This window comes from Sturnus vulgaris, chromosome 25 (assembly GCF_052056855.1).
Source record: "Sturnus vulgaris isolate bStuVul1 chromosome 25, bStuVul1.hap1, whole genome shotgun sequence".
Taxonomy (NCBI): Eukaryota; Metazoa; Chordata; class Aves; order Passeriformes; family Sturnidae; genus Sturnus; species Sturnus vulgaris.
In genome coordinates this window covers 3,910,945-3,934,911 of record NC_142267.1, presented here as the reverse complement: position 1 = coordinate 3,934,911, position 23,967 = coordinate 3,910,945, and the positions used below count along the sequence as shown (strand labels likewise).

The 23,967-nt window shown below is 45.0% G+C and overlaps 1 protein-coding gene and 1 long non-coding RNA gene across 8 annotated transcripts in view; both read right to left on the bottom strand.

The window, feature by feature from the left end:
• Positions 1 to 23,967, bottom strand: part of CAMTA1 (calmodulin binding transcription activator 1) — a 235,027-nt gene that overhangs the window by 196,331 nt on the left and 14,729 nt on the right. For all 7 annotated transcript variants that reach the window (XM_088178821.1, XM_088178816.1, XM_088178817.1 and 4 more), the window contains one exon: positions 14,793 to 14,911. In XM_088178821.1, the coding sequence (XP_088034947.1) occupies positions 14,793 to 14,911 (119 nt within the window). The remainder of the gene's footprint in view (positions 1 to 14,792; positions 14,912 to 23,967) is intronic.
• On the bottom strand, positions 1,668 to 5,815 carry LOC148221247 (uncharacterized). Its single transcript, XR_015808431.1, has 2 exons — positions 5,730 to 5,815; positions 1,668 to 1,980 (listed from the first exon to the last, which is right to left on the bottom strand). It is a non-coding gene; the product is annotated as an uncharacterized LOC148221247 (long non-coding RNA).

Genomic DNA, 23,967 nt, shown 5'->3' with positions numbered 1-23,967 from the left:
CAAAATTAGACTTGGACAAATCTCAAATCTTAATCACTGATTACCCTCCAGGTTACACAGTAATTTAACATCCTTCAGCATGTGACTAGCAGAGAGCACACAAATCAGTTCACTTGTGCAACGGGCAATAAGAACCTGGATATGGCATCATTCACTTTTGAAGCCTCTCACACCAAATTAATTCATCTTAATAGATGATCCTTTTTCAGGAACAAACCAAATTTTTTGCTTCCCAAATGAAGGATTTTCAAAAAAGTCTAGCAGATGAGCATTAGGTGAAGTGCAGACACACTACAGACACACTTCTCCAGTTTAGGTGCTTTAAAGCAAGGCAAGAGCAAATTGTGGGAGAGATGATAACCCCTCATTTACTTTTTCCTCCACCTAACAAGAGAAGTTCTTTCCATACCCTCACTGCCTGGCAATGACCACTTTCACCTATCAGGAGTGGCACGTTACTCCCATCCCTGGAGCACTCAAGTATCCTGTCATGGAAAAGAACAGGCCATAGAATCAATCAGACAGAAGCTGTAAGAGAAGAGCATCTAGTCCGGAAAATTCAGGTGCAAAACTGCAATTAAAGACTGGTTTCCCATTGCCAGAAAGCTTTTCCAAACCATCCCAGACAGGAACTAAAACATTTTCTTGAAAGTTAAAAGTTCATTGCACTCATCAAACTCTCAGAAAGGAAGAGCTGCTGAGCTACTAAATCCTGAAGACATAACTGAGCCTTGCTCTTCCAGGGCAAAGAAGGGCTGAGGCTGATGGGAAGCAGGTGTACAGAGGCTGGAGGCAAAGGCAGAAAATCCATCCAGCAGAACCCAGAAAAGCAAGGAATCATATGTGGCAGAACAGAGCAGGCAGAGCTGGAGGAAGATGAACCAAGCACATGATTTTTGTTGTTGCTGTGCCATGAGGTCTGTGACCAGTGAAGGCAGGGTAGGAGACGAGACTCCCATCATTACCAGATATTCGACCTGAGCTATTACTACCATCAAAAACTACAGCACCTTCCCAGCAGCAGCAGCAGGATTTTCTGGATGAGAACACTCCATTTCTACCCTGAAGAATATCAATTCTTCCTCCACTACCCAGCCCTGCTCAGGGGATAGTCAAGCTATTCCCAGCCACAAAGAAAATGTGTCCTAAATAAACGGAGAAGAGAAAGGCAAATAAAATGTTTGATAATAAAGTCCTGCAAGCTGTAGGCTTTTACAGGAGAGAAATAATCTCCACAGCTGGAAGGACACCTCTCCTGGCATCAAGGTCAGAACTTCTTAAGGAACGAAGGCCACTAGGCAGCACAGACTGGCCCCAATCCAACTGGTACCTTGGGACCACAGTTCCCTGGCTGCTGCCTTCTACATATCCCCAGGAAAAACAAATCCACAGATAAACCCTGGCTATCAGATCATATGTGAATCCAGCTACTGAATCAGTAATTCCTCAGCCCCTCCTCAGCCCATGGCCCTGTAACACACGAGGGTGGAGGGGACTGAGAAATGAATAGGGGGACCTGGGTGACAGGGCAACAGAGCTTTCTCACTGGGAACGCATCGCGTGACACGGCACCTTCCAGGCCCCTCGCAAAGAATGGAGAAAAGCAAGTTGCAGTATTTGTTTCATACGTTCATCACAACAGGAACATCAGCCAGATCTAGACTAGGTCCAAGGGATAATCACTGTAATTAGCACTTCGTTCATATAATTACCAGCAGACCCTGTAACATTTTACAATGGAGGTAATTACCCACATTTTACAGCTGAGGAAACAGATACAGTGCAGGTGAGTAACTTAAAAGAAATCATCAGTGAAACTGTGGCACAGCCAGAGGCTGCAATTATCCTTATTCCCAGCCAAGGCTCTCCCCAATAATCCATGCTGAATTCACTTCTGTCTTGTGGGAAGGAATCCAGAGAAAATAAACACAAACTGGAATTTCCAATGTCTAGAAGAGCTGAAAAGCAGACAAGCCAAACCTGAAGGAGAAATAAAAACACATGTTTATCACTGAGCATTTTCCGAGCTGAATGTGCAGCTATGAGCGGAAAACAGGCATAGGACCCTGCTCTAGCAGACACAAAGCCAATGCAGGGTGTCAAGGGCTACCGTTCTACTTCTGAAGCAGAGGAAAAGCAGAAGCACAGGAGAGGGTCAGGACTGGCTGCCCAGTGGCACCAGCTCAACCCCTCAGCCATCAGAGTCCTTAATGCAAGTCGAGAAGTTAAGAGATTAAAGCAGGAGCAATAATTAAATTATTTAAGGACTTTGCAAACCAACGCACACCCAGAGCAGCAAGCAGGGTGACAAGCCCGAGAAATTCACCCCCACCCTGAAAAGAACCTCCCTGCGGAGTGGCTGCCAAGGATTGCAGTCCTGCCCCAACAGCCCGCGGCCTCCCAGTGCAAGGCCAGAGCAGCACTCAGGCTCTGCTCTGGAAAGGAGGAATTCCCTTCCCCTCTGAGCTCAAGAGCAGTGGGAGCAGCAGGATCCATACTTAGAACTCACCAGCCCTGAAACGTGAGTAGGGTTAGCTAGCACTTGGTCAGTTTATTGCATAGGGTCAGGTGCTGCACGGAAATCTCTGTTTTCCCAGGTACAGTCTTGGGCAGGGGATACACACCTGTTCTGCACTTTCACCTGCACCTCTGGCTCAGTTTCAGTATTATCAGAAAACAGTGTGTTTGTGCTGACCAATACATCTGATTTTCAAAAGTAGTCAGACCAAAGTGAGCAATTTGCAGATTTTATTAAATAAGCAGCACATGCAGATGACACACAGGTGTCTATCAGGTTGAATAAAGCAGATTAGGTTAATCCAACCCCGGCTGCATTACCCGAACTGCAAGACATGCAACGCTCTAAATCTTGTACGTGTGCCAAGGATTTCATTTCAGCCCTTTAGCCTTCTGTTAAGGTTAATACATAAAAGCCTCCAGCAGCAGAAGATACTGCATAGATTTCAAAATTAAGACTTGTTTCAGGAGTGGATGTTGTCAACATTCTGGCTTTGAGTAACAGAAAAACCTCATAAGCAGGAACAGATCTCTCAATAGAGTATTCTCTCAATATCTAAAGAGACAAATGTTTTGCTTTGCAAACATTTTGCAGCATTTGTGTAGTTCTTTGATTAAGTGTTTGATGAAAACATGTATTTGAGTTACTGCTCAGTGAAAAACAAGCTCAGTAAAGTGAATTAAGTTCCATCATCTCTTGCCATCCAAGGGTCAGCTGTTGGTGTTGCTGCTGTATCCAGCAGCAGTGCAGCAAAAGCCCGGGGACAGATTTTACACCGGGGCAAATAGTGCTATTGCTGAGTCAACAAAGCAGCTTTTCTTGCCAATATTTACTGTGTTTTATAAAGGAAACGGGGGACAATTCCTATCTCTTCCCTTCCCAAAGGCTGTACCTCCTCCACCCTCAGCAGCTCTAGCATCCTGGAAGCCCATGCAATAGCTGAACAGGCAAAACCCATATTATTTAGACTAGTATCTGCAAATAACCATCTGCATCTAACGCAACACATGGAAATATCTCAACAAAGCATGCATCACTCTGTCATCCCACCACCTTGGGAGCTACACCCAGAGAATGCCATGGGTCAGAGCGCTTACCTTATGAAAGAAGGCAGGATGGACAAGACAAAACATGAAATGAGACAAAAAAAAAAAAAAAAAAAAAAGACATTCTAACCATATTTTAAGCTGTTTTTTTATTATTGACTCCAATTCCCAACATCAGACATTTTTATTCCATTTCTTCTTTTTCCCTGCTATTTGTTCTAGCAGGAGGCAGCCAACAGCCAGCCCCCTGCACAGGGAAGGAGCTTTCTTTCAGTTTCCAGACGTTTAAATAAAGGTTTTTTAGAATTGCTGCCCTGGAAAGTCAAGGCATTCACATCTAACTGCTGCCAACATAAAATATATGTTACGAGGAGAAAAAGAGTCTTCAAGGAGTTTTCTTGGGAAAAGTAAGTATTTTTTCCCATTGAGTGTTAAAAACCCTGTTCTGGAGACTGGAGAAATGCCTTAAGATGGTTTCTGGAGGATTCTTCTTCTCAGGCTGACAGGTAGCATTAAACCCAAGCCAAAGCCAAATCCCAGCTATCCCAGACAGGCTCTATGAGGAGCAGCACTCTGTGTACCAGAACTGACAACTCCAGGTCTACAAAAACAATTGCAGCTAAAATTTGGAACATGAGGGGAAAGGAAAATTCACCTGAATGCTTCAAGCACTGATGGAGGCTGTGACAGTCCAACACAGCTCACAGCCACAGGGTCAGAGAAACTCACACAGTAACACAGAGGTGCTGGGCAGGGAATTCTGTGAATACTGGATCTGCCACCATTTTAGCAGGCAATTCTGCCACACAAAGGCAATTTTAAAACAGGGATCTTGCAGTTAAGCACAGAGATCAGTGCTGGAAATAACCTTTCTCAGGCAGTGATGCCAATTCAAATCAGCTGTTTCCTGAACCAGTTTCTGGATGATGGTGCATCCCCACTGCCCAGGTAGAATCTTCTAGGGGCTGAATCCCTCAAGACTCACAGAGGACTCGGGGGGGAAGGAGAAAACTCAGGCTCAGTCCTGAAGGTCAGCAGGACCCCCAGACAAGGGAGCAGAGCCAAATGCAGTCCAGTTTCCCTGGGGAAAGAGTCAGCAGGAAGTAGTTCAGGTGAGCTTCAGGCTCCTCCAGAGGCCAGGAACCAGCAGAGCCCAGTGGCATTATGTGAACAGCTCGCTACAATTTTAATCTGTAGTCCTAATGAACGATATAAAGTTTTATAAGCATCAACAAGGCTCTGAGAAGACCTAAATCCATTTCAGTGCTCATTTAGCAGCTTCATCTGTGTGCAATTAAAACTTCAGCATTAAATGTTAGAGAATAAAATAATGAGACACTTAAAAAGTAATCTGTACTTCAGTGGGCCGTGCTCAGTGGATTTCATATGATCACTTACCAGATAAAAATAGAATCTGGCCAAAATCTGTCTTATCCACTGCTTCCCTTTCAACAGGAAAATGGAAAGAACCAACTAAGCTTTGGGGGCTTTGCCATCCCACGTACACACAACGCTGCTTCCCTAAGCACAGCTCCAAGCATTGATAACTTCCCTTTGGGCTCCAGTGATAACAGAAAAATAAATGCAAATTGAGTTTCAAGTGAGATTTTCATTTTAGTCTGAAGCCTAATCTTTTATTAAAACAGCTATCAGTTTGGAGCTGATGGTTAGGAAAAGTTAACTTCAGGACAGGGGGGAAAAATTAACAGTGAAAGAATAGTTCTTATTCATAAGTGTATCTGAAATGCTCCCAAGGTAACTTTAAGCTATGAAAGCTGACTAGAAGGGGACATGGATGGGCCATGGACAGGCCACGAGCATGAGTTTTACTGAACAAAAGAACTGTAGAAAAAATGTGTATTAAAAGCAAAGATGTACATAAATATCAAAATAGATTAAGTGGGAAAACAGATCAAAAGAAGTGAAGTATTATACAGGCAACATACACACAGTTAAACTCAAAAGAAACAAAAAACAACGAAAAATACATATTTTATTAACAACTGAAATAATGTTTATTCAAGAAAAGCCAACATTGCGCATCCTCAAAGAAAAGAAAAGACATCTGGGGAGGTCAAAGAACGCTACAGTTTAAAATGATGAAATGTTACAGCTTACACACCAAAATTAAAAATGAAATGAAATTTAAAAAATGAAATGGTTACCAAAGTAATGCAGGTCAAGGGATCAAAGGTGAAGGGTCACACACTATTAAAAAGAAATCCAAAAGGGCGTCTGCATCAAGATCTCTGCAAAACAAAGGAGCTTCAGTGAGTAAAACTAGAACCTTCTATGGAAGCACATCAAAGCCCTTGCACTCCATACCCAGCCCACGGCAGCACACTTAGCTGCTCTCCTGTGCTGGTGGCCATTGACCATTCCTGTGGCCACACTACCCTGGCCACACTGGTGGCTCCTGTTTCCAGCCACCTTGGCTTGTTATTTTTAACCTCCCTGTAGACAGGCTCCTTAAAGTTTTCTCACTTCCATGTTGGAGCACTGGTTTCTTGTTTCACGAATTGTTTCCAGCACCGAGGGTACGAGGCAGCACAGCCCAAGCGTCGGCTGCAGGTCCTGCATTAGCACTGACCACTACCTGTGCTGAGGAGGCCTTGCTTAGGTCAGACCACTCCTGGCTGTCAACACAACCGCTGGATCGCTGCTTTTCAGGGAAAGCTTGACATGCTTTTTCAAGAGTTTTCTTTATTCACTGTAACTGTGGAAATCTGGTAATTATTGACACACACGCACACTGAATCCCTCACATCGTAACGTATTGCTTTAACACTCCAATAAAAAAGTAATTCAAATGTGGTTTCCAAGACAAAGGCCTCTCCTCCTGGAATTTCAATTACACAGAAGCTATAAAACAACCTTTGGTACCCATTTCCAAGCAAGATGCAGTCAATTATCTATACTAAATTTATGCAGAGAACGTAATATTTACATCAGATAACTTTTGGAGAAAGACAGCCACCAAGGGCATTGCATCCCTCTTCATTCCAGCATCCCTCCCCCTGCCTGGCAAGGCACTAAGTTTTGGGAGACTCTTATCTGGACCAAACCAGCTCTGTGCTTGAAGCCAAGAAACAAACTCCCTGCACAAAACCCTGCCTTTGTAAGGCAAAGAAGCCCTCAGTGTCAGAGAATCACCGTATGTAACAATGAGCCGTAGCACAAGGATCTAGTCTGCCTGGATGTTTTCCCAGACAATGTCCCATCTTTCCATGTCACTCCTGCTTCATTCGTGTCACAGTCAGGAACCTGATGGAGACTGCAAGAAGGTCCATATTCCCTCTCAAGCAACTGTGTCTGGCAAACCCTCCTGCTAATGCTACTGTGCTTGTTAACCTCAAAACTCAGTTCCTGCCATTGTTTCCAGCATTTATCAATTCCAGTTTCTGTGAGCCAAACCATTAAGTCCACGTTTCTGCTGTTCCCTCACTGCTCTGCTGGGCTGCCTCCTCTCACCACAGCTCACACTGCAGATGTGCCAGACTACCTCCATATCAAAGAAAGTGGCTTGGGAACCCAACAACTTTGTAGTAACTCAACAGCACAGATACAGACTTGCAGTGACTCCTCAGATAATTAAGCCTGAAGGCATCAATATGAGTTGTATGGCTAGGAAGACCCCAGAACTCAGGAACCTCAGAGGTGTATGACAGGACATGCCTGCAGGACACACCAATGCAGGAGGGCTCCCTCACAACTTCTCAGGTAACAAACAGTTTGCACAGATGAGTTTTAGGTGACTCCAGGAATATTTTAGCCCTGAGACAACAATGGTGGGGCACAGTCCCAAGGTGGGACCACTCTACAGAGCTCTCCAGTGCCTGGCTCGGTCCAGAGCTGTGTGCTGCAAACAGCTTCCAGCTCCTGCAGTCTCTCAACAACGGGACACAGACACCAGATACAAAGGAATGAGCACAGAGACTTAGTTTTTCTTTCCCTTCTACTGCAGTGGATTATACCTTCTCCTGCTCTGCCTAGGACACTTGTTCCCTGCACTGACCACTGCTTCTTTCCCTTTTGTCCTTAGGCAGTGCCACAGCAGAAGAAAACCTTTGCTTTCATTTGCACTAATTTTCCCTTCATATCTAGTTTTTATTTTCTTCCTAATCTAAATTCCCTGATTTTTCTCTTCCAAATGAACAGCCACCCTTAGAAGCAGCAAACTTGAGACCAAGATGACAGGATTTCAATCCCTTACAAAATATAATCTCAATTCCCATTCATTTGCCAAGTAAACCAATTCCTGTGTGTGTACATGCCAGGCCCTGGCAGAAAGACTGAGTTTCTAAATTGACTTTGTTGTAACATTTTCCTTGCATAACGTGGAAGTACACCTTGTTTAACACCACTGAGTATTTTACTCAGTGCTGGGCAAGCCAGAGACCCAGACACACAATGCAGTGGTACCTACCACTACTGCTGGCAGTGCAGATAAACAGGTAAATACTAACTGAATTAATCCACTCTCCTGACTCCCTCATGTTTCAGGAAGGGTTTCCAAAACTGCTAACTCCAACTTTCTATTCCCCACACACCACTTTTGCTTTTGATACTACACTTCAAGATAATCACAGTTAACAAGGATGAGCCACAACAGATGACACAGGTCAGGCAAAGCGCACCAGGTCCATCAACTGGAGGAAATAATACTTCACCTTATTTTCTCAGAAGACAGACAAAGGATTTGGAGCCACTGTACAGCAACTGTCCAGGTGTCTGGACACACTTTTGTTGCTGCTGAACTACAGTCATCTACAACACCAACTCTGTGGAAGAACCTGGAAGCATCAAACAGCATAAAACCCTAATACCACTGACTAATATTCAGGAGGACTTTGACAGGTTACTAATGACAGTCAGGTGGTTAAACACCATCAACATTTTATACTTTGTGTACAATATGCTAAAACTAATTATAAGGTAATTTTTTTCTTTAGGCTATCAGTATTAAAAAGTTAATTCGTTAATTTAATTTATTCAAAACAGTTCACTTGGAGAAAAAAAAAAAAATTAAAAAAAATCAGGAAGGCAGTGAATTACTCCCAACCCTCCATCTGTTTGCTCTGCTTTACAGGAGTCACTCCAGTTCCAGCACTGTGACATACTAACTGCCCAACACCACAAGACCAGCTCATTTTCACTGACCCCAACATGAACCAAAGGGAAGGGAAAATGCCACGTTTTCGTACGAGGAAGATGAGGATCCTCCCTGTGTTTGAGCATGAGCAGTATAGCATGAACAGGTATTACTGCCCTTGTTAAAAATCACCCGGATTGGTAGCTAACCTTCCAATTTTGCTCAGTCCCCAGCCCACTCACAGCAGTCACTAGGGCTGTAAACACAACTGAGGAACTGCAAACACAATGCCAGCACCACACTCCTGCTTTGCACATTAAGCAAAGCACAGAATTTCATTAATTTCACAAAATAAACCCACAATTAAGTGCTTCTGTTAGAGAAATTGCCGTCTCGTTCACGGATCAGCCTCAAACCCCAACCACACGCGCAGCAGGAGGAGCCGCCCCCACATGCCAGACAGCCCCAGTCAGGTGTACGAACACTTCACTCTGCTCTGCTCTCCTTACACTGCAAACACTGCTTCCCCTGCATTTCACCCGCCAAGCTTTCCTCTTTAAAGCAAGTGGGGTTCCTCACATCCCTGCTGGTGGCCAAGAGGAGGGGCAGGCCCTGGATGCACAGTACCACCAGCTGGCAGCGAGAGCACCCAGCTCGCTGGTGACAAAGCCAGGTGGGACTGGTGTCTCCAAGGCACAGGACCTCGCAGACCACCACCACTGAAATGAAGGGTGAGAATCGACTCTGGCACTGGATTTCATGGACACTCTTGGCTGCTCCAGCACCTGGCAAACACTTAGCCCCCACCACGGTATCGCTTGCCATTCCCAAAGCCTTGTAACATGCTCAGTCCCCAGGTGAGCACCATGCAAAGGGCACCCCCAGGTGCCAGAGCAGCAGGGGCAGGAGGAGCTGCTATGTGGGAGCTGGTCTGCAACCACTTCCTTGCATCTCCTCCAGCAGGGGATCATCAGGCAGAACAGAAACCAACAGCCTTCTAGTAACAGCATTTGCCTTTACCATCAGAGTATTTTATACTGTGATCACGTGGGCAGCAGGCAATTAGTCTAAATTCAATATTCTTATTGCTTTTGAGAAACCCCAGAGCTGACACACATTGCGAGGATGTCCCAAGCCCTGGGAGTGCTCCTAAGCAGGCACAGGGCTCTCGCAACAGCCACCAATGGCCTCTGGCTTCAGGAACCCTGAGCTCCAGCTGAACACATCTGAATTAATTGATATAAAGCATTAAAAAATATATAATGGACTTCAGAGTCCACAGGGAACTGTACTGAACGCTGCTCCTTTTCCACAGAGTTCTGCCATCTTAAGGGGACACTGTAACCTGGACCAACAACCCTTCCCTGCTCCAGCTGTGCTGGTGACACAAACCGGTCCCATTCACTTCCACAACACTACAAATTTGTAACACATTCAGCTACTTTGGTGAATAAGGAATGAACTGGAACATGCAGTGAAGGGTTACAATACACCACACCGTCCCAGGCAGCCTTAAAACAAGGAGGTTTTTTAAATTTTCTGATGTAAGGGTCGATTCTAAAAGGTACTTAGAAATAATAAAAGAAAAAAAAAAAAAAGCAGTAGCCGTGCTGCCGGGTCTGTAGCGGAGCGAGGCTTCAATGAACAAACACGTGGCGACAGGAGCTGTGTGGTGACCAGCTGCCCGACACTCAGCTGCCGAGGGGGCTGGAGGAGCAGACAGCAAGGACGTATTGCTTTCACTTCCTCCCTGCCAGCATCTCAAGAGCATCACAGCCAGCCCGAAGGCTCCAGACTCGCTCCCCCTATCAGTCTGGGTCCCTCACGTCCCGCAGGCAATTCTCTAAACCTTCAAGATCTTCTCTGTGCTTTAGAGAAAAGATGGCAAATAACTCGTTGTCAAGTGAAAAGGAGAATGTCAGTGTCATGCAAGCAAAGCAACAACGCCAGAGCACATCGAGATGTCAGTGAACACGCGACTCGGGCCCCCAGGCAGCAGAGGCAGAGGGTTTCTTCCTATGCTAAATAATGCTCAAATACAGACTTTCATAACTGCATTATTTGAATACTCTCCCAAGCAGTACCCCAGCCTCAAATCTGCAAAATGCGGATGCTGGCTGACTCCAGAGAACAGGGCAGTTCTGCCATGCCCCACAAGACAAGTCTAAACACATGGAGCAATTGCTGCTGGCTTTTTCTACCACGGAAGTTCTGGGCTTTTCCCAACAGACTGTAAAGAGAGAATCCTATTGGAACCAAAGCCCAAGACAGAATTTTACATTTCCAATGTTTAACTTTTTCTTCTTTCTAGCACCGTGTCATTAAGTGTTTACAAGGATGATTAATGACTGCGGCTGCCAACTGTTAACAAATGGCATCTCCGTTCAGAGCTGCAATCCAGTGCCTGGCAAGCACTGTGCAGCAACAAGGTTACTCCAACATCCTTGAGCCCAGCACCCCGGGAAGCTCCCACTTTCCAGACAGAAAGAAGTGGGATACATCTACTGCAGACAACGTATCTCACTGCCCAAAGTGACTAGCACATAATGAGGCACCACCTTCACCACCTCTATCAGGGGACCCTGGAGTTCAGCTGGGGCATCTGGAGTGTGGCTCTGAGCAGCCCTGCTTTGGGAGCCCAGCCCCACTCCCATGGAAGGGAGCCGAGATCCAGTGCTCCCAAAATTCTCGCTCAAGGCGCACTGCCAGCACGCTGAGCCAGAAGCCTTTGCTCCATCCACTCACAAAAACCAAACTGGATCTGCACTTCACAAATCCTAAAATGGTTCACAGTGAACAACAACTAAACCCTTAGAGTGAGGAACTCCCTCACAAGCACAAAGCACTGCAGAACTTTCTGGCAACTAACTCATTTGTCTTAATGTGAGAAATCATATGAAAGCCCCATCTCTATCCTCTCCCAGAGCTGGAGAAATAAGCACAATGCACCTTTACAGGCATTTCAAAAATGTAAATCTGTAATTAAATTGCTAGGCTTAACTTAAGATTTTCTATCTCTGGTAAAAAAAATTGAATTAGAAGGAATACTTCCTTCAGTAGGAAATATAAAACCGCTATAAACTTGATTTAAGACAAGATGACTTCTTGGTATGGAAATGTATTTCCATCAAACATTTCAGTTGTAAATGCATGATCCGATGGAAAGCAAGCACCTCAATAACATGTTTGAACCATTTTTAAGTGCTCCATTTCTCTTGCTGCTCATCACGTGATTTTACTACGTGTAAAGTCATCCACAGCCCACCCAGCTCTCAAGAGGACACAGCTTCTCCATCCCAGCTACCCAATCCAGAGTAACATCTCACCATCATTCTCAGGCTGCAGACGTAAGCACTCAGAAAAAGTTCTCTGCAGTGTTCCCATGGCGATGCTGTACCCTGGCTGCTCCCTGACCTCTGCACCAGCAGCATCAAGGACCCAATGCAGTCCAGGCCCAGCGACTGCATGTGCCCATCCTGCCCACACCCTCACAGCTGGGAACACCTCTGTGCTGGGCATCAGAGCTACAAGAGACAAGCAAGAGCTGCGTTCAAGTTTCCTTGAGCCATCTCCATGCATAGGAGTCGGGTCACGGCTGGATTAGGGGGTTTGGCCCCCGCTAGCCCTGGGGATGAATCCCACACCAATGCCGGCTACACTCACACTCTGCAGCTCACTCAACACCTGTGACTGCTCAACATACACCAATTGAGGGAGGACAGCATTGTCACAAGCATTCAGATCTGTAGGTTGTTTAAGCATGTCGTTTCTTTTCCATCTATTACTAAACCTCCCTGTCCAAGAGACACATCACACACAGGACCAGGGATTCTGAAATCAGTACAAAAATTCTGGAAATACCACTGCATAAAATACAACTTTTTCTTCTCTACAACTTCTGCCTTCACTAGCACAGGCAGAACACCTGTGTATTCAGATGAAAAAATTTATTCCCTTAGGAATGCCTCAGGAATGTAGTCCAACATTATTATTCAATTATACCCTAAGAAAAATTCAAGTTTTATAACAGTGCACAGAATTAAACTTTCAGATTGGGGGTGGGGAAGGCAATAAAATCTGGAAGCTCAGCTCCTTCCTCCCCCATAATTAACACAAATTTCCAAGACTTCATCTAGGCATAAGACTCTGGATTTTTCTATTTTTCTCCCCGCCTTTGAGCTAATGGGGCCAAAAATTCTCTGGCCACAAGAAACACACTTTCATTTAAATCATGCAACAGGGATACTGCACCAGCTACACCACAGAGGCTGGCAGAGTCACCATGAGCTACAGCTCATAGACAGACCCAGCTCCATCCACATCTCCATGGCATAACAGCCTCAGTGAGAGATCTGTGAAGAGGGGATACAAACGAGAGAGAGGAATCTGAAATTCAGAAAGACAGACAGGGGCTGGGTGTGGTTTTAATGTCCCAGGTGATGACCTGTGTCTATCAGGAAACAATCCATCCAGAATTACAGCAGCAGACAATCCCACCCCAGCAATACACTGGCGAGCACCAGCAGAGCACTCACTCCTCGCTCCCCAAAACACTGACACGACCCTTACAAGAACAGCCACACTCCCAAATTCTCCTCCCAACCTAATACCAACCTAACACACCAAGCACCTTCACTTTACTGCTTCTGCTCATGAATAATAACAGTTTTCAGCATAATGAACTTTGCCACATCCTGTACCCATAGGAAGCTCCACACACCAATCCTGCCCAAAGCCACGTGTGCAAGTGTGTGCACAAAGTTCTGCACTGGGGACAGCAGCAATATTAAAGTGATTAAACCTCACCCCACCAAACAGCTCTTTCCAGCAAGAGGGAAGAACATAATTCTGTCACAAACCCGTGCAGAGCTTGCTTTTCCCAACTCTGTTTGTCCTAACATCATCTATCAGAGCCACCAGAACTGCCACTGCTCCATGCCCTGTCCCCATTAGTACAAACCCTATCACAGAATAAACTGCAACCTGCATTTTCTAGATTTACATTTCAATTCAAATGACCCAAGACAGAACATCTACACAAAAAGGCCAAGGCCAGCAACTGCCCCAAAGACCCGATTCATTCCATCACAGTGCTGGGTATGTTAAAAATAGATACCAGATTTTAACTTCCAGACACCAAAAGGAAGAGACGTAAGGACTCCAATTTTGAAAAATACACACAGTCACTGCTCTGTGATTGATTCTACGCTCAGCAAACACACACACAGAAGTGAGCCGTGTTTGATCCTGCACTCAGCTGCCAGTTGCAGGTGTTAAACTCATGAGTACAGGTTCTGTTAACAAGTTTATATCTACAAACGAGGCATCAGAGGAACAGGAACAGTCAGCTCCCAACAAGCAGACACTAACTGGAGTTTTACAGTCGTTTCTCCAAGTGGATTGCCTCTATTATTAAGCGATTCCCATAAATATGGCAAAGCTATGCTAAGACAGAGCTACTAAAAACTAAAACTACACATTGTAGGTATTGCCATGGGACATTCAGTATTGCGGCACAGCAGGAATAAAGCCTAGGGATTGTAGAGCTACCTGGGTCGCTCTTTAACTTCATAGAATTTTAAATACTTCTTTTTTATTTAAATTACCCCAACCACAATGCAGTAAGAGGTGATCTGTGAACTAGCACACTCAGGGTAACTGGATTCCAATAAAAAACACCCAGTTCTGTGTTTCCCTTGTTCTTAATGAGATTACTCAGACAGAGGTAAGCTGGTTATTTCCCAAGCTCCTGTGTGGCAGGAAAGAACACACACTGCTTTTTTGTTCAGAAGTCTTCATGCAAAGGAAAGTAGCACTTTATTCATCACAGTACAAACACACCTATCCAATTTTAAACTATTTTGAAACAGGTCATTAAGGTGATATGAGATTTGACTCTGAGACAAATCACATACACATGAGCAAGACTCCTACTGTACTAGAAGTCAACTTCCACATCTGCCTTCAAGTCTCACTTAAAGCTCACTTTCAGCGTGTACTAAGACTTATTATTTATGGAATAGGTTCCAGAGCCAGGGAATTCATATCCTGTAACTTGCATTGCATGCTTTCACAAAACAATCCATAAGCATTAAGTAAGCTGGTACATTTAAGAATAAGAAAGAGATTTAACTACCTCGTTAGTGTTCCAGCGGTGCCTCTCTTTCGGTAAACTTGAACATTTTGGTAGACATTCAAGCAGCTTCTTCGGTAAAAAGATCTTTACATGACTGCCATTGCTGTTCCCATGATCATCTAGAAAAAAGAGGAGACACATAATGTACACACAGGAGAATGGGTGCTTGCAACCAGGAGACTCAAGTGACGACAAGACTTGGAAACTCCCCAGTCTCCCTGTCCAAAAAGAGCAATTTGCCATGGCAATAAGACAAATAGCAGCTTTCTGTTGAAACTGCAACTTTATTTCAGAAATATAAATGCAGTTTAATTCTTTCTGGTTGCAAAGTTTTAGAAGAGCTTTGATGGATTTGGGCACAAGGAGCCTGTGTATGCTTACCTGTGCCTATTTTTGCTCATTATTTCCCTCAGTGGCAAATTTTACAAGCAATAGCAACAAAACACTGTAGAAGCTGTGACCACAGCAGCACGACCTGCCAGGGAAGTCATAAATGAAGTTCACACTTGACAGGATTTGCAAGTAAATAAGCACAGAGTCCCAGTACCTGCTATAATTTTGTCAAGCTGCAGCAGAAATGCAACTCAAGGTCTATTAGTTCATTTAAAACTAAAACATGCCATACCTGATCAAACCCAGGTTAATTTTATTTCCATTCACAGCTCAGGAAATAAATGCAGTTCTTCAACATAAAAGTGAGGAAGAGGGATGGAAATTTTCCTACCTCACCATGCCCAAGGGTCTCAAAAGCAGAAATACTAAATAATAGAAATTGTTATTGCTAAATCTGTAGAAGGTGCATCAATTCCCCTTAAAAGACCTGAGTCCCAAAATGCCCTGCAATCTCACACCAGCCTGTAGCAGTCCCAACAGCAGCACCTTGAAGATGTCTATCACCCTCTAATACCATCAAAAGAATCAGAGCACCCATGAAATGCATGTGTTTATCAACCAAATCAGTTCTCACAGGAAAAGGAACTGGAGCAGCAGCATAAGAGAGACCAGCCACAATGCAGAACTTTATCAGTTCTCCCTCCAAACACACCATATCTCTGTTGTCTTCCACCAGCCTCATGCATCCCATGACAGATCCTGAGCAGTACAGTTACTCACTGGCATTTTACCCTACAAAATTAATTTATAGTCATTTCCCACTTGGAAATGTACAGAAAAAGGATATTAACTTCATTTTACACATCTAATCATTTTATGTCATAAAACACATGCCAGCACTACGATAAAACTCCTCTGCAATTCCATACAACACAGATATTCCCTGTGACCTGCAGTGAACCCGACAGAGCCTGGCCCACGAGCATTCTTAGAAATTACTCAGGAATTGTAGAGACTTCACACCAGCAGCCAGACATCCCTGGTATTCTTAAAGCTTGATTAGACTCTTGGATGTGTCAAGTTCAACAATATACATGCTGTTAAATCAACTGCTCGTGCAAGCCCAGCAGATGAGTTTACAAGATAAGCAGTGATGTGTATGATAAACGTGAGCTGCTCTGTAATTTACGAGTCCTGCGTGCTCCGTGAGTTACTGGGAACTTTACTGTGTGACTGTGTCAGATTAAATCAACAGGGCTGCCACTTCCCAACTTTTTCCTGGGCAAGGAGCAGCCAAGCAGGATCGATCTCTGCTGGACTGTTAAAGAAATCACGGAGAGGGTGCTCTCCATTACGCCGCTCCAGGATTTCTATTTGGATCTTGAGTATTTCAGACCATGACTCTACAGGGCTTTTTGGCCACATCCTTTTCCCTAGCCAATGCTCTGCACGTATGGCTGTCATCGCTATTTCCCTGCACTTGGGCCACTCCAAGCCTCACAGACACCCAAGTTGCAATACCTGGGGTTATCCACAAAAACACAACTTGCCTGTGGCAAAGACCAGAGCCAGGCAAGGCCTGCCATGCCAGCAGCTCCTAGCCATTTCCAGATCCACCACCCAATGCAGTCAATACTCACTTCACACTCCCTGCATTCATTTTACACCATTTCAATTTCTCATTCAAAACACTGCATTGCTCTACATTCAATTCATTAAGGCGCAAAGTATTTTACAGCACACATTATTGCTTTTATCAGCCAAACTACATCCCAGTTACATCTCATCAGCTTATTTTCCATGGGCACATTTTAATTGACATTAATTGTATTACTTCCCCTTACCTCCGTATCAGTCAAGCCCTCTATCACTCATTCCATTATTTTGCAGGGCTGGCAGACCTCTAATTATTCAGCTCGTTTTATTAACTTTCTTCCATTGTCATCAATTATCAGTATTATTAATCCAGAAAGTGCCTATGGATAATAGAGCCCTTTAAAATGTTGTGGTAGAAGTTGTCAGAACTTGCTGACGCTAAACCTTCCAACTCCTGTTGTTAGCATCTCCCACCTTCTGTTATTACAGCAATGGAAGGTCATTCTCACCATCCTGTAACACGACTACATCTCATGGATGCCTCCCTTTTCTGCATTTAGCAATGGCATTTCCTCACTCCAAAAAAAATCCCCTGTGTGAAAAACAACTGCCTCCTGCCTCAATCCAACCAGCTTTTCATTATGGACTCCTCAAGCTGTGTGGTCAGAACACAACCATTACGGTATGGGATGCAAATCCTAAATCCAGTGACCTCTAAACCAGGTCTGACCTTGTAAAAGGATGAAATCAGACAATCAGCTATGAGAGTGAAGAATCCATAGCCCCAAACAACGTACACACATTTACCTTCAAACTTGCTTCTCAGCCCTCTGCAATCACACAATGTATTCCTACAGGGAAGAAAGTCCAGGGAAGCTGGGAAGGGGAGAGGAAAGGAGGATTGCTCACCGAGTGGCACCGAGGATACTGGTGGAACAAGAGTTCCCATTCTTCTAAACCAAACACCACTTTCCTGGTCCTGTTTCTCACAAAAAACACCATGCCATCTTTAGGGAGGTGAGCAAACCCCTCCCCAATGCTATCCCTTGGTTTGAATCAAATCTGCCATTGCTAGTGCAGCTGACCAGCCCATCCACCACGATGGGGGCTCCCGGTGAAGGCAGAGGGACAAAGGTCCACATTGCTCTGCAGTCCTGCTCCTCCAGCAGCACAGGCAGAGCACCCAGCAGGCAAACTCCTCCATTTATCACCAACTAAAATCTCCTCAGTAGCTAAAAACAGGAGCTGAACTTCCCAGCACTGATTTGGTTTTACTGTGCAAATCCAGATTTTTACTTGAACTTTCTCCTCATTTATTTTTGCTACGGGTGCGACTAACAACACCAAGATCTGCAAATCCATCCAGTGTCAATAACAAGCGTCTGTGCAAGCAGGGCCACACTGGCACAGGGAGGATTTGCCAGTAAAGCTCTATCAACACGGGGGTTTTTAGTGCAGAGCTGGCCACAGCTCAAAAATGTTTCCCAAGGCAGGCACAGCCACAGCTGAGAACTCAAGTAAGGAAGCTATAGACTAAAATATAGCAGCCTACAATGTGTCCTGTTATAATTCAGAATGAAAATGCAAAATTTAAGTTCCATTAGCAATCTTCAAGATTACTTATTAGCAAACCAGAAACTCATGTAGAATTAAGAAAGTGTAAGTATTATAAAGTTCATGGAAAGTTCCACATTAATTATACCACATAAACCCTTCGTCATTTTATGGGTTTCTTCATGCTCCTTGCACTTTATCCTCCCAAGGGATGTACCATGGCCCATAAAACTTTAAAGTGCACAACAGCAAATCACAGAAAGTCTGTGCTCTACCCCCACTCTCCAAACAACCCCCTATCCCCTTTTCCTTTTCTTTAACTGGTTCTTAAATCTTTGGTGATCCAGGACGTGAATTTAAACCTGCAGCCCTGTTAACTACCACAGGTTTCCTATATAACATGTATCTGGAAAATAAAGAAATCACCAAAAGGATGTTGATCAGCCGCTGATCTGCAGACAGGTCTATACTGGAAATAAATAACACAAGTAAGCTATAAACTCCCAAACACAAATTTTATAAACCTATTATTATGAAATAATAACTTAGGGCTGGCCATCTCCTTAACTACCTCAAGAGAGGGAAGAGGTGTTTAAACATTACAAATGAGCACTTTAGTACAAAACAGTTTTTACTAAAATCCCAATACCATCCTTATTCGGGAAAGGGGCAGGAATCCAGCTGATCCCACCACCACTGACCAACTACTAAAGCAGCAGAGTTGCAGCCCTACACTGCACAAGTGGCATCACAAAAACACAGTGCACAGAGGTCACCGTAGTCACCCAGTCACTTGCTGATCTCCAGACACAGACAAATCCAACAAATTCCATCTGGAAGAAATAAATGCAAAGAATGACTCCAGATCCAAACAACTGCAGGATTGCCATGCTATTTCTCTCAGTTAAACTTCAATCCTGGCATCTTCCATCCATAAACAAGCAGCAACAGAAGCAAATGCAACAGCTCTTGGTCTGTTTGCTAGAAATATTTGTATGATTACAGTAGTAAATCTCTTGGCAACAAAAGCAGATTTCTAAATATCAATCAAGGGTGGCTAAGAGAAGATAACCAGGTCCAGCTCTGCAGTGCTGCTGTCTCAGCAGGGCTCCGCTGGATGCCAGCACTCAGTCAGACACTGGCTGAGGAAATGCATTCCCAGTCCTCCAGCACGGGATGCAGCCTGGGGCTGATGGGAGGACACAAGGAAAGACTAAGCAGTTCAGGCAAAGGTAAAAAATGTACGACAGGAACAAGAGCCAACACCAACCAGCATGTGTATGGCCATGACTGCTGCCTGAATGGAATAAGCAAGGAAGGAAAAAGCCCAGAAAGGATGAGGAGGGAATCACAGGAATGGTGTCAGTATGAAGGATGAGCAACAAAACCATTTTCCTCTAGAAGTTACTGAATCTAGCCTTAGTGTCTTGGAATATTTGTGATAAATACTTTGTTGCTATGGCAAACTCTACAAACAATTCTAAAACCATAAGAAACACAAATATAGCTAAAACTGCTGCTGTGTATCAGCGGCCCAGTTGCCCTCACCAGTAACATGCTACTCCCAAGTCCCTTTGTCCTTTTCACATCGCAGAAAGTTTCTTGACATTTTATAACTAAATTTAGTGTGCACACCAATTAGGTAAAGCTACAAACGGTGCATTTTGGGGAAGAGATGAGAGCCAAATTTTCCCTAATGAAGGCCTACACACTGGCTTGAGAGCTGGGTGACACAATCAACAATTTATTTCTTGTGCCATATGTTTAGCACCCTGTGCAACACTTCCAAGTTTACTTTCCCTCACCAGCAAAACAAGCTCCTCTTTCCCTCTCCCACCTAGGCAGGTTCCAAGAACTTGCTAATGGAGCAAGAGAATTCCTTTACAGTCAGAAGGTACACACAAGGACCTACCCTAAAAGCATACCTTGGGAGTGTTCAAACAGTACAGTCACTTCAGCCTCTCCTTGAAGCTCCTCATGTTCACTGCTTGGCTGCTAAATCTGACAAGTGCACCAGAACGATGAAACCATTGCTCACCATCACCAACAACTCTTTGGTTGAGACGTCATCAATTCCTTCACCCCTTGGTTTTCACTAAAATTACATAATCAAATTCAATGGCAATCAAGCCAAGGACTGGTGGATATTACTGGTCAGGTCTAGCAAAAAATAAACCAGCTCTTTACTCAGTTCCCGAAACTACAGATGTTCTCAACACTACAACACATTTCCCAGAAGTCCTGAAGTATTGGCTAAGGCCAGGGCAGTCACTTACTCTGAGCCTACACGGTGATAGCCATCAGCCACAAATATTCTCACTTCTTTCTTTTCATACCACAAAGAGTTTGGAAACCTACGTGGAGAGCTGGCTGGAAAAACCCAACCCCCTGAACCCAAGTGTGTGATGTGAGCAGCAGGACAGCAAGCGCTCCGTGTCCAGTGAGAAGAGAATTTGCTCTCGTTCACCCAGTGCCACAACAGCTACTCAGCACAGAGTGGTCCCTCAGCATTGCCCTGGGAATAGGGCAGGTGCTGTACCCCAAAAGACTGGGGCTAAGACAGGCACCAGCCCCTGCAGGCAAACCTGCCTTTCCAAACCCACAGGGTTTAACCCAGCATTAACACAACACAAGGCAGCCAGGAGCCAAGGAAGGTGAAAACGGACACAAAGTGAGGGGAGAAAACTACCAAGCAAAAACTCAGCAAGGTGTGGAAGCAGAACATGGAAGCTGCAGGAAGCTGCTGGAAGCACTGCATTTCAATTAACCAGACCAGTATTCCACAAGCATTCCACCCAGCCTTGCTTCACTCCTAGGCAATATTTGGGTTTGTTGGCTGGGGGCTTTTTCCCTTCAGACACATGTGGCTTATTGAAGCAGAGACAGAGGGATACTGAAAAAGGAAGGTCACATTCCAGCTCCCTCTTTCTGAAGGGTGTCCGGATAGAGGGAGAATAGCGACTGCCCCTTCCTCCTACAACATCCACCTTTGTAAGGAGGTCTTAATAAGAGCCATTTAAGACCACTAGTAATGCAAGATCAGCACTGAGTCTTTAAATACTAATTTAAAGGTATCAGTTTTAACTGTTCTTCTACGTCATCATTTCACTACATCATTTTCTGATACAGAAAATGAAATCTAAGTTAATACATCTCCAGGAAGGTTTCCTGCATATGTAGCTTTAAAATTGACACAAATAAGCCAAAAATCCTTTAAGCCAAAGTAATTGTGAAAATCATTAGCAAGTAGAGATGCGGAATTAAATTTTAAAAAGAGTTTTAAATAAGCCCTAAGCCTTACATAGCAAATAACACTACACTAATACCAAAAGTACTCAAAAAACTGACCTCACAAACATATAGTTCCTACTGTTTGGAAAAAGGGAATTAAACCCATTTCCTGAACCTGTCCTGCTGGCTGACAGCCCACAAAGAGGGTCTAGAAACATCATCAGGAGACAGTTTCCTTTCAATTCTGACAACAGAAATTTTGGTAAAATCCCAATGCTGAGATTCAGCAAAAATTCTTGGGCAAGGAGTGGACTGAGCAGAGCATCAAATGCTGCCTCCTCCCCGCGACAGTCTGATCCTGCAGCACACAACCCCAGCCATCAGCACACCGTAAGTTCAGGTTTGTTTAAGTAATAAAACCTTAGGTAACACTTCTGCAGAGGGAAGTAAATATTTGCTGTTTAACAACCAAATCGGGGATGCTTTGTTTTCAAAAGGCTGTTGTTCCCCAAATAGTCTCTCCAAAGCCAGTAACATCTGAGGCTCCACTTACCCTCTTCAGTCAGCCCACGCCACCAGCACCCCCAGCTCAGGAACTGTAGGGAGAAACCACCTCCTCCTGCAATCCCACCTATGACCCTGCCTCAACTAACAGACAGAAAATTCAACAATTGCACATAACCAAACTCAGCGCACAACAAAATTCTGAGCTCCTGCGCCAGCACACGCAAAACACATGGGCACCACTCTCTGCAAAGCTCTTGGTTAGAGGTACCTGGCTGTGAGAACACAAAAACGATGTCCGTGTACATTCTTCCCCTTTTGAACTTTAGATTAGAAAAAGAAAGTTTCTAAAAGGATACCCTCCTTAGCACCCTCTGATCAAGTTCAGAGCTGTCACAGCTGCCAAGATGGCACCAGCAAGGGTCAGTTCTCCCGGCTCAGCTCAGACGCATAAAACACAGCAGGAACTACAAAACCCACAAACCCTCTGCTGCAGGATGGCAAGAGCCGCTGGGTCACTGAACCAGCCTCATCCTGCCCGAGGAAACCACTAAAGAGGAAACTCACCCGAGTTCTCTAAGCCGTGGAGCTCTCTCCTGCAGCCAGGGGACAGCGGCGCCAGCCTCATTCCAAACCTCAACTCCCGCTGGGGAACTCCCGCTGCTCGGGGGGCACACGAAGCCCCGACGGCAGCTCGGCAGGGAGCTCCAAGGCCAGGCAGGTCTGCAGAGCCGTGTGCTGCTGCTCAGAGGCTCGTCGCTGCTGCACCGCGCTGGGGGGATGGAGCAGGCGGCTCCCCAATGAAAGCAGCGCTGCTCCGCAGCCGGCCCGCGAGCTGCCATTTACATCCGCTTTTAACTCATTGAAGTAACTAAAATCTATAGCAACTTGTGCTCTCTCCTCCAGCACCTGCGCTAACGGTGAAACACTCTACTTGAATCACGCCTTTAGCATTCCCATTTAAGTTTCTGACAGGTGGAGTTTAAGCTTATGGAATGAATGGTTTATATGTCGTCTCCTTGAAAATCCAGAGCAAAAGTAGGTCAGCGGGGGAGCAGCTCTGTGACTTCGTACGACAACACCCCGGGCGCCGGTGCCGAGCCGGGGTTGCTTGCTCCCACCTCCGCGACGCTGCCTTTGCTCTGCACGGGCACAGAGCAGAGACAGCGCCGGCTCAGCCAGCGGAGACGCCGGCCGGCAGCGCCGGGCACAGCGGGCGTCTCGCTGGCAGCTCCTGCACAGCCCTACTCGAGAGCAAACACGGCTGCCGACCCATTTCCCCAGCAAAGGCACACCTCATCCGCCCCCTGAAACCAGTTACCAAGACCAAACATGACAAAAGTTGCAATAAATAACAAGCGGAAAGGACAAGTTACGTTCCCGGTCAGGGAGCACTGACCTGCCTGGTCCGTAGAGCCGCAGCCTCACAGGGCTGAGCACACTGAAACCTGTGCTTTACAGAGGAAAAATCCATCGTACTTTGGCACAGGAAGCCTGAAAAGTCAATCGAACCCGACTGTGCTTTAGTGACAATACTGTCACCCCCAAGAGAACCAAAACGTCACAATCTGAGCCAGGAAGTCCAGGTGAACGCTCGCTCTCTCCTCGCACACACCCCTGTTAGCCAGGTGGCATTTCACTGCTTCAGTGCAGTTAATCATGTACTTCAACACGCAAGTGAGAAAAGAATGAAGCCCGACGTTTTCCAGACCAAAGGAAAGATCGAACTAATGGATTTGGAAGCATCAAAGAGATTAGTAAAAGATGAAGCCAACAACACTCAAAACCACCTCTACTACTTAAATTTTAGATTTTTGCAGAGCCTTTGAATTTCACGGCGCAATCAAAACTCAAACCTATGCCCAGAGGGGCTCAGAGCCGCCAAGAAACAACGCAAAAAAAATATATTCCCAAAGCAATCTGAGAAAAAAAAATCAAGACAAAAGGTGGGATAAGA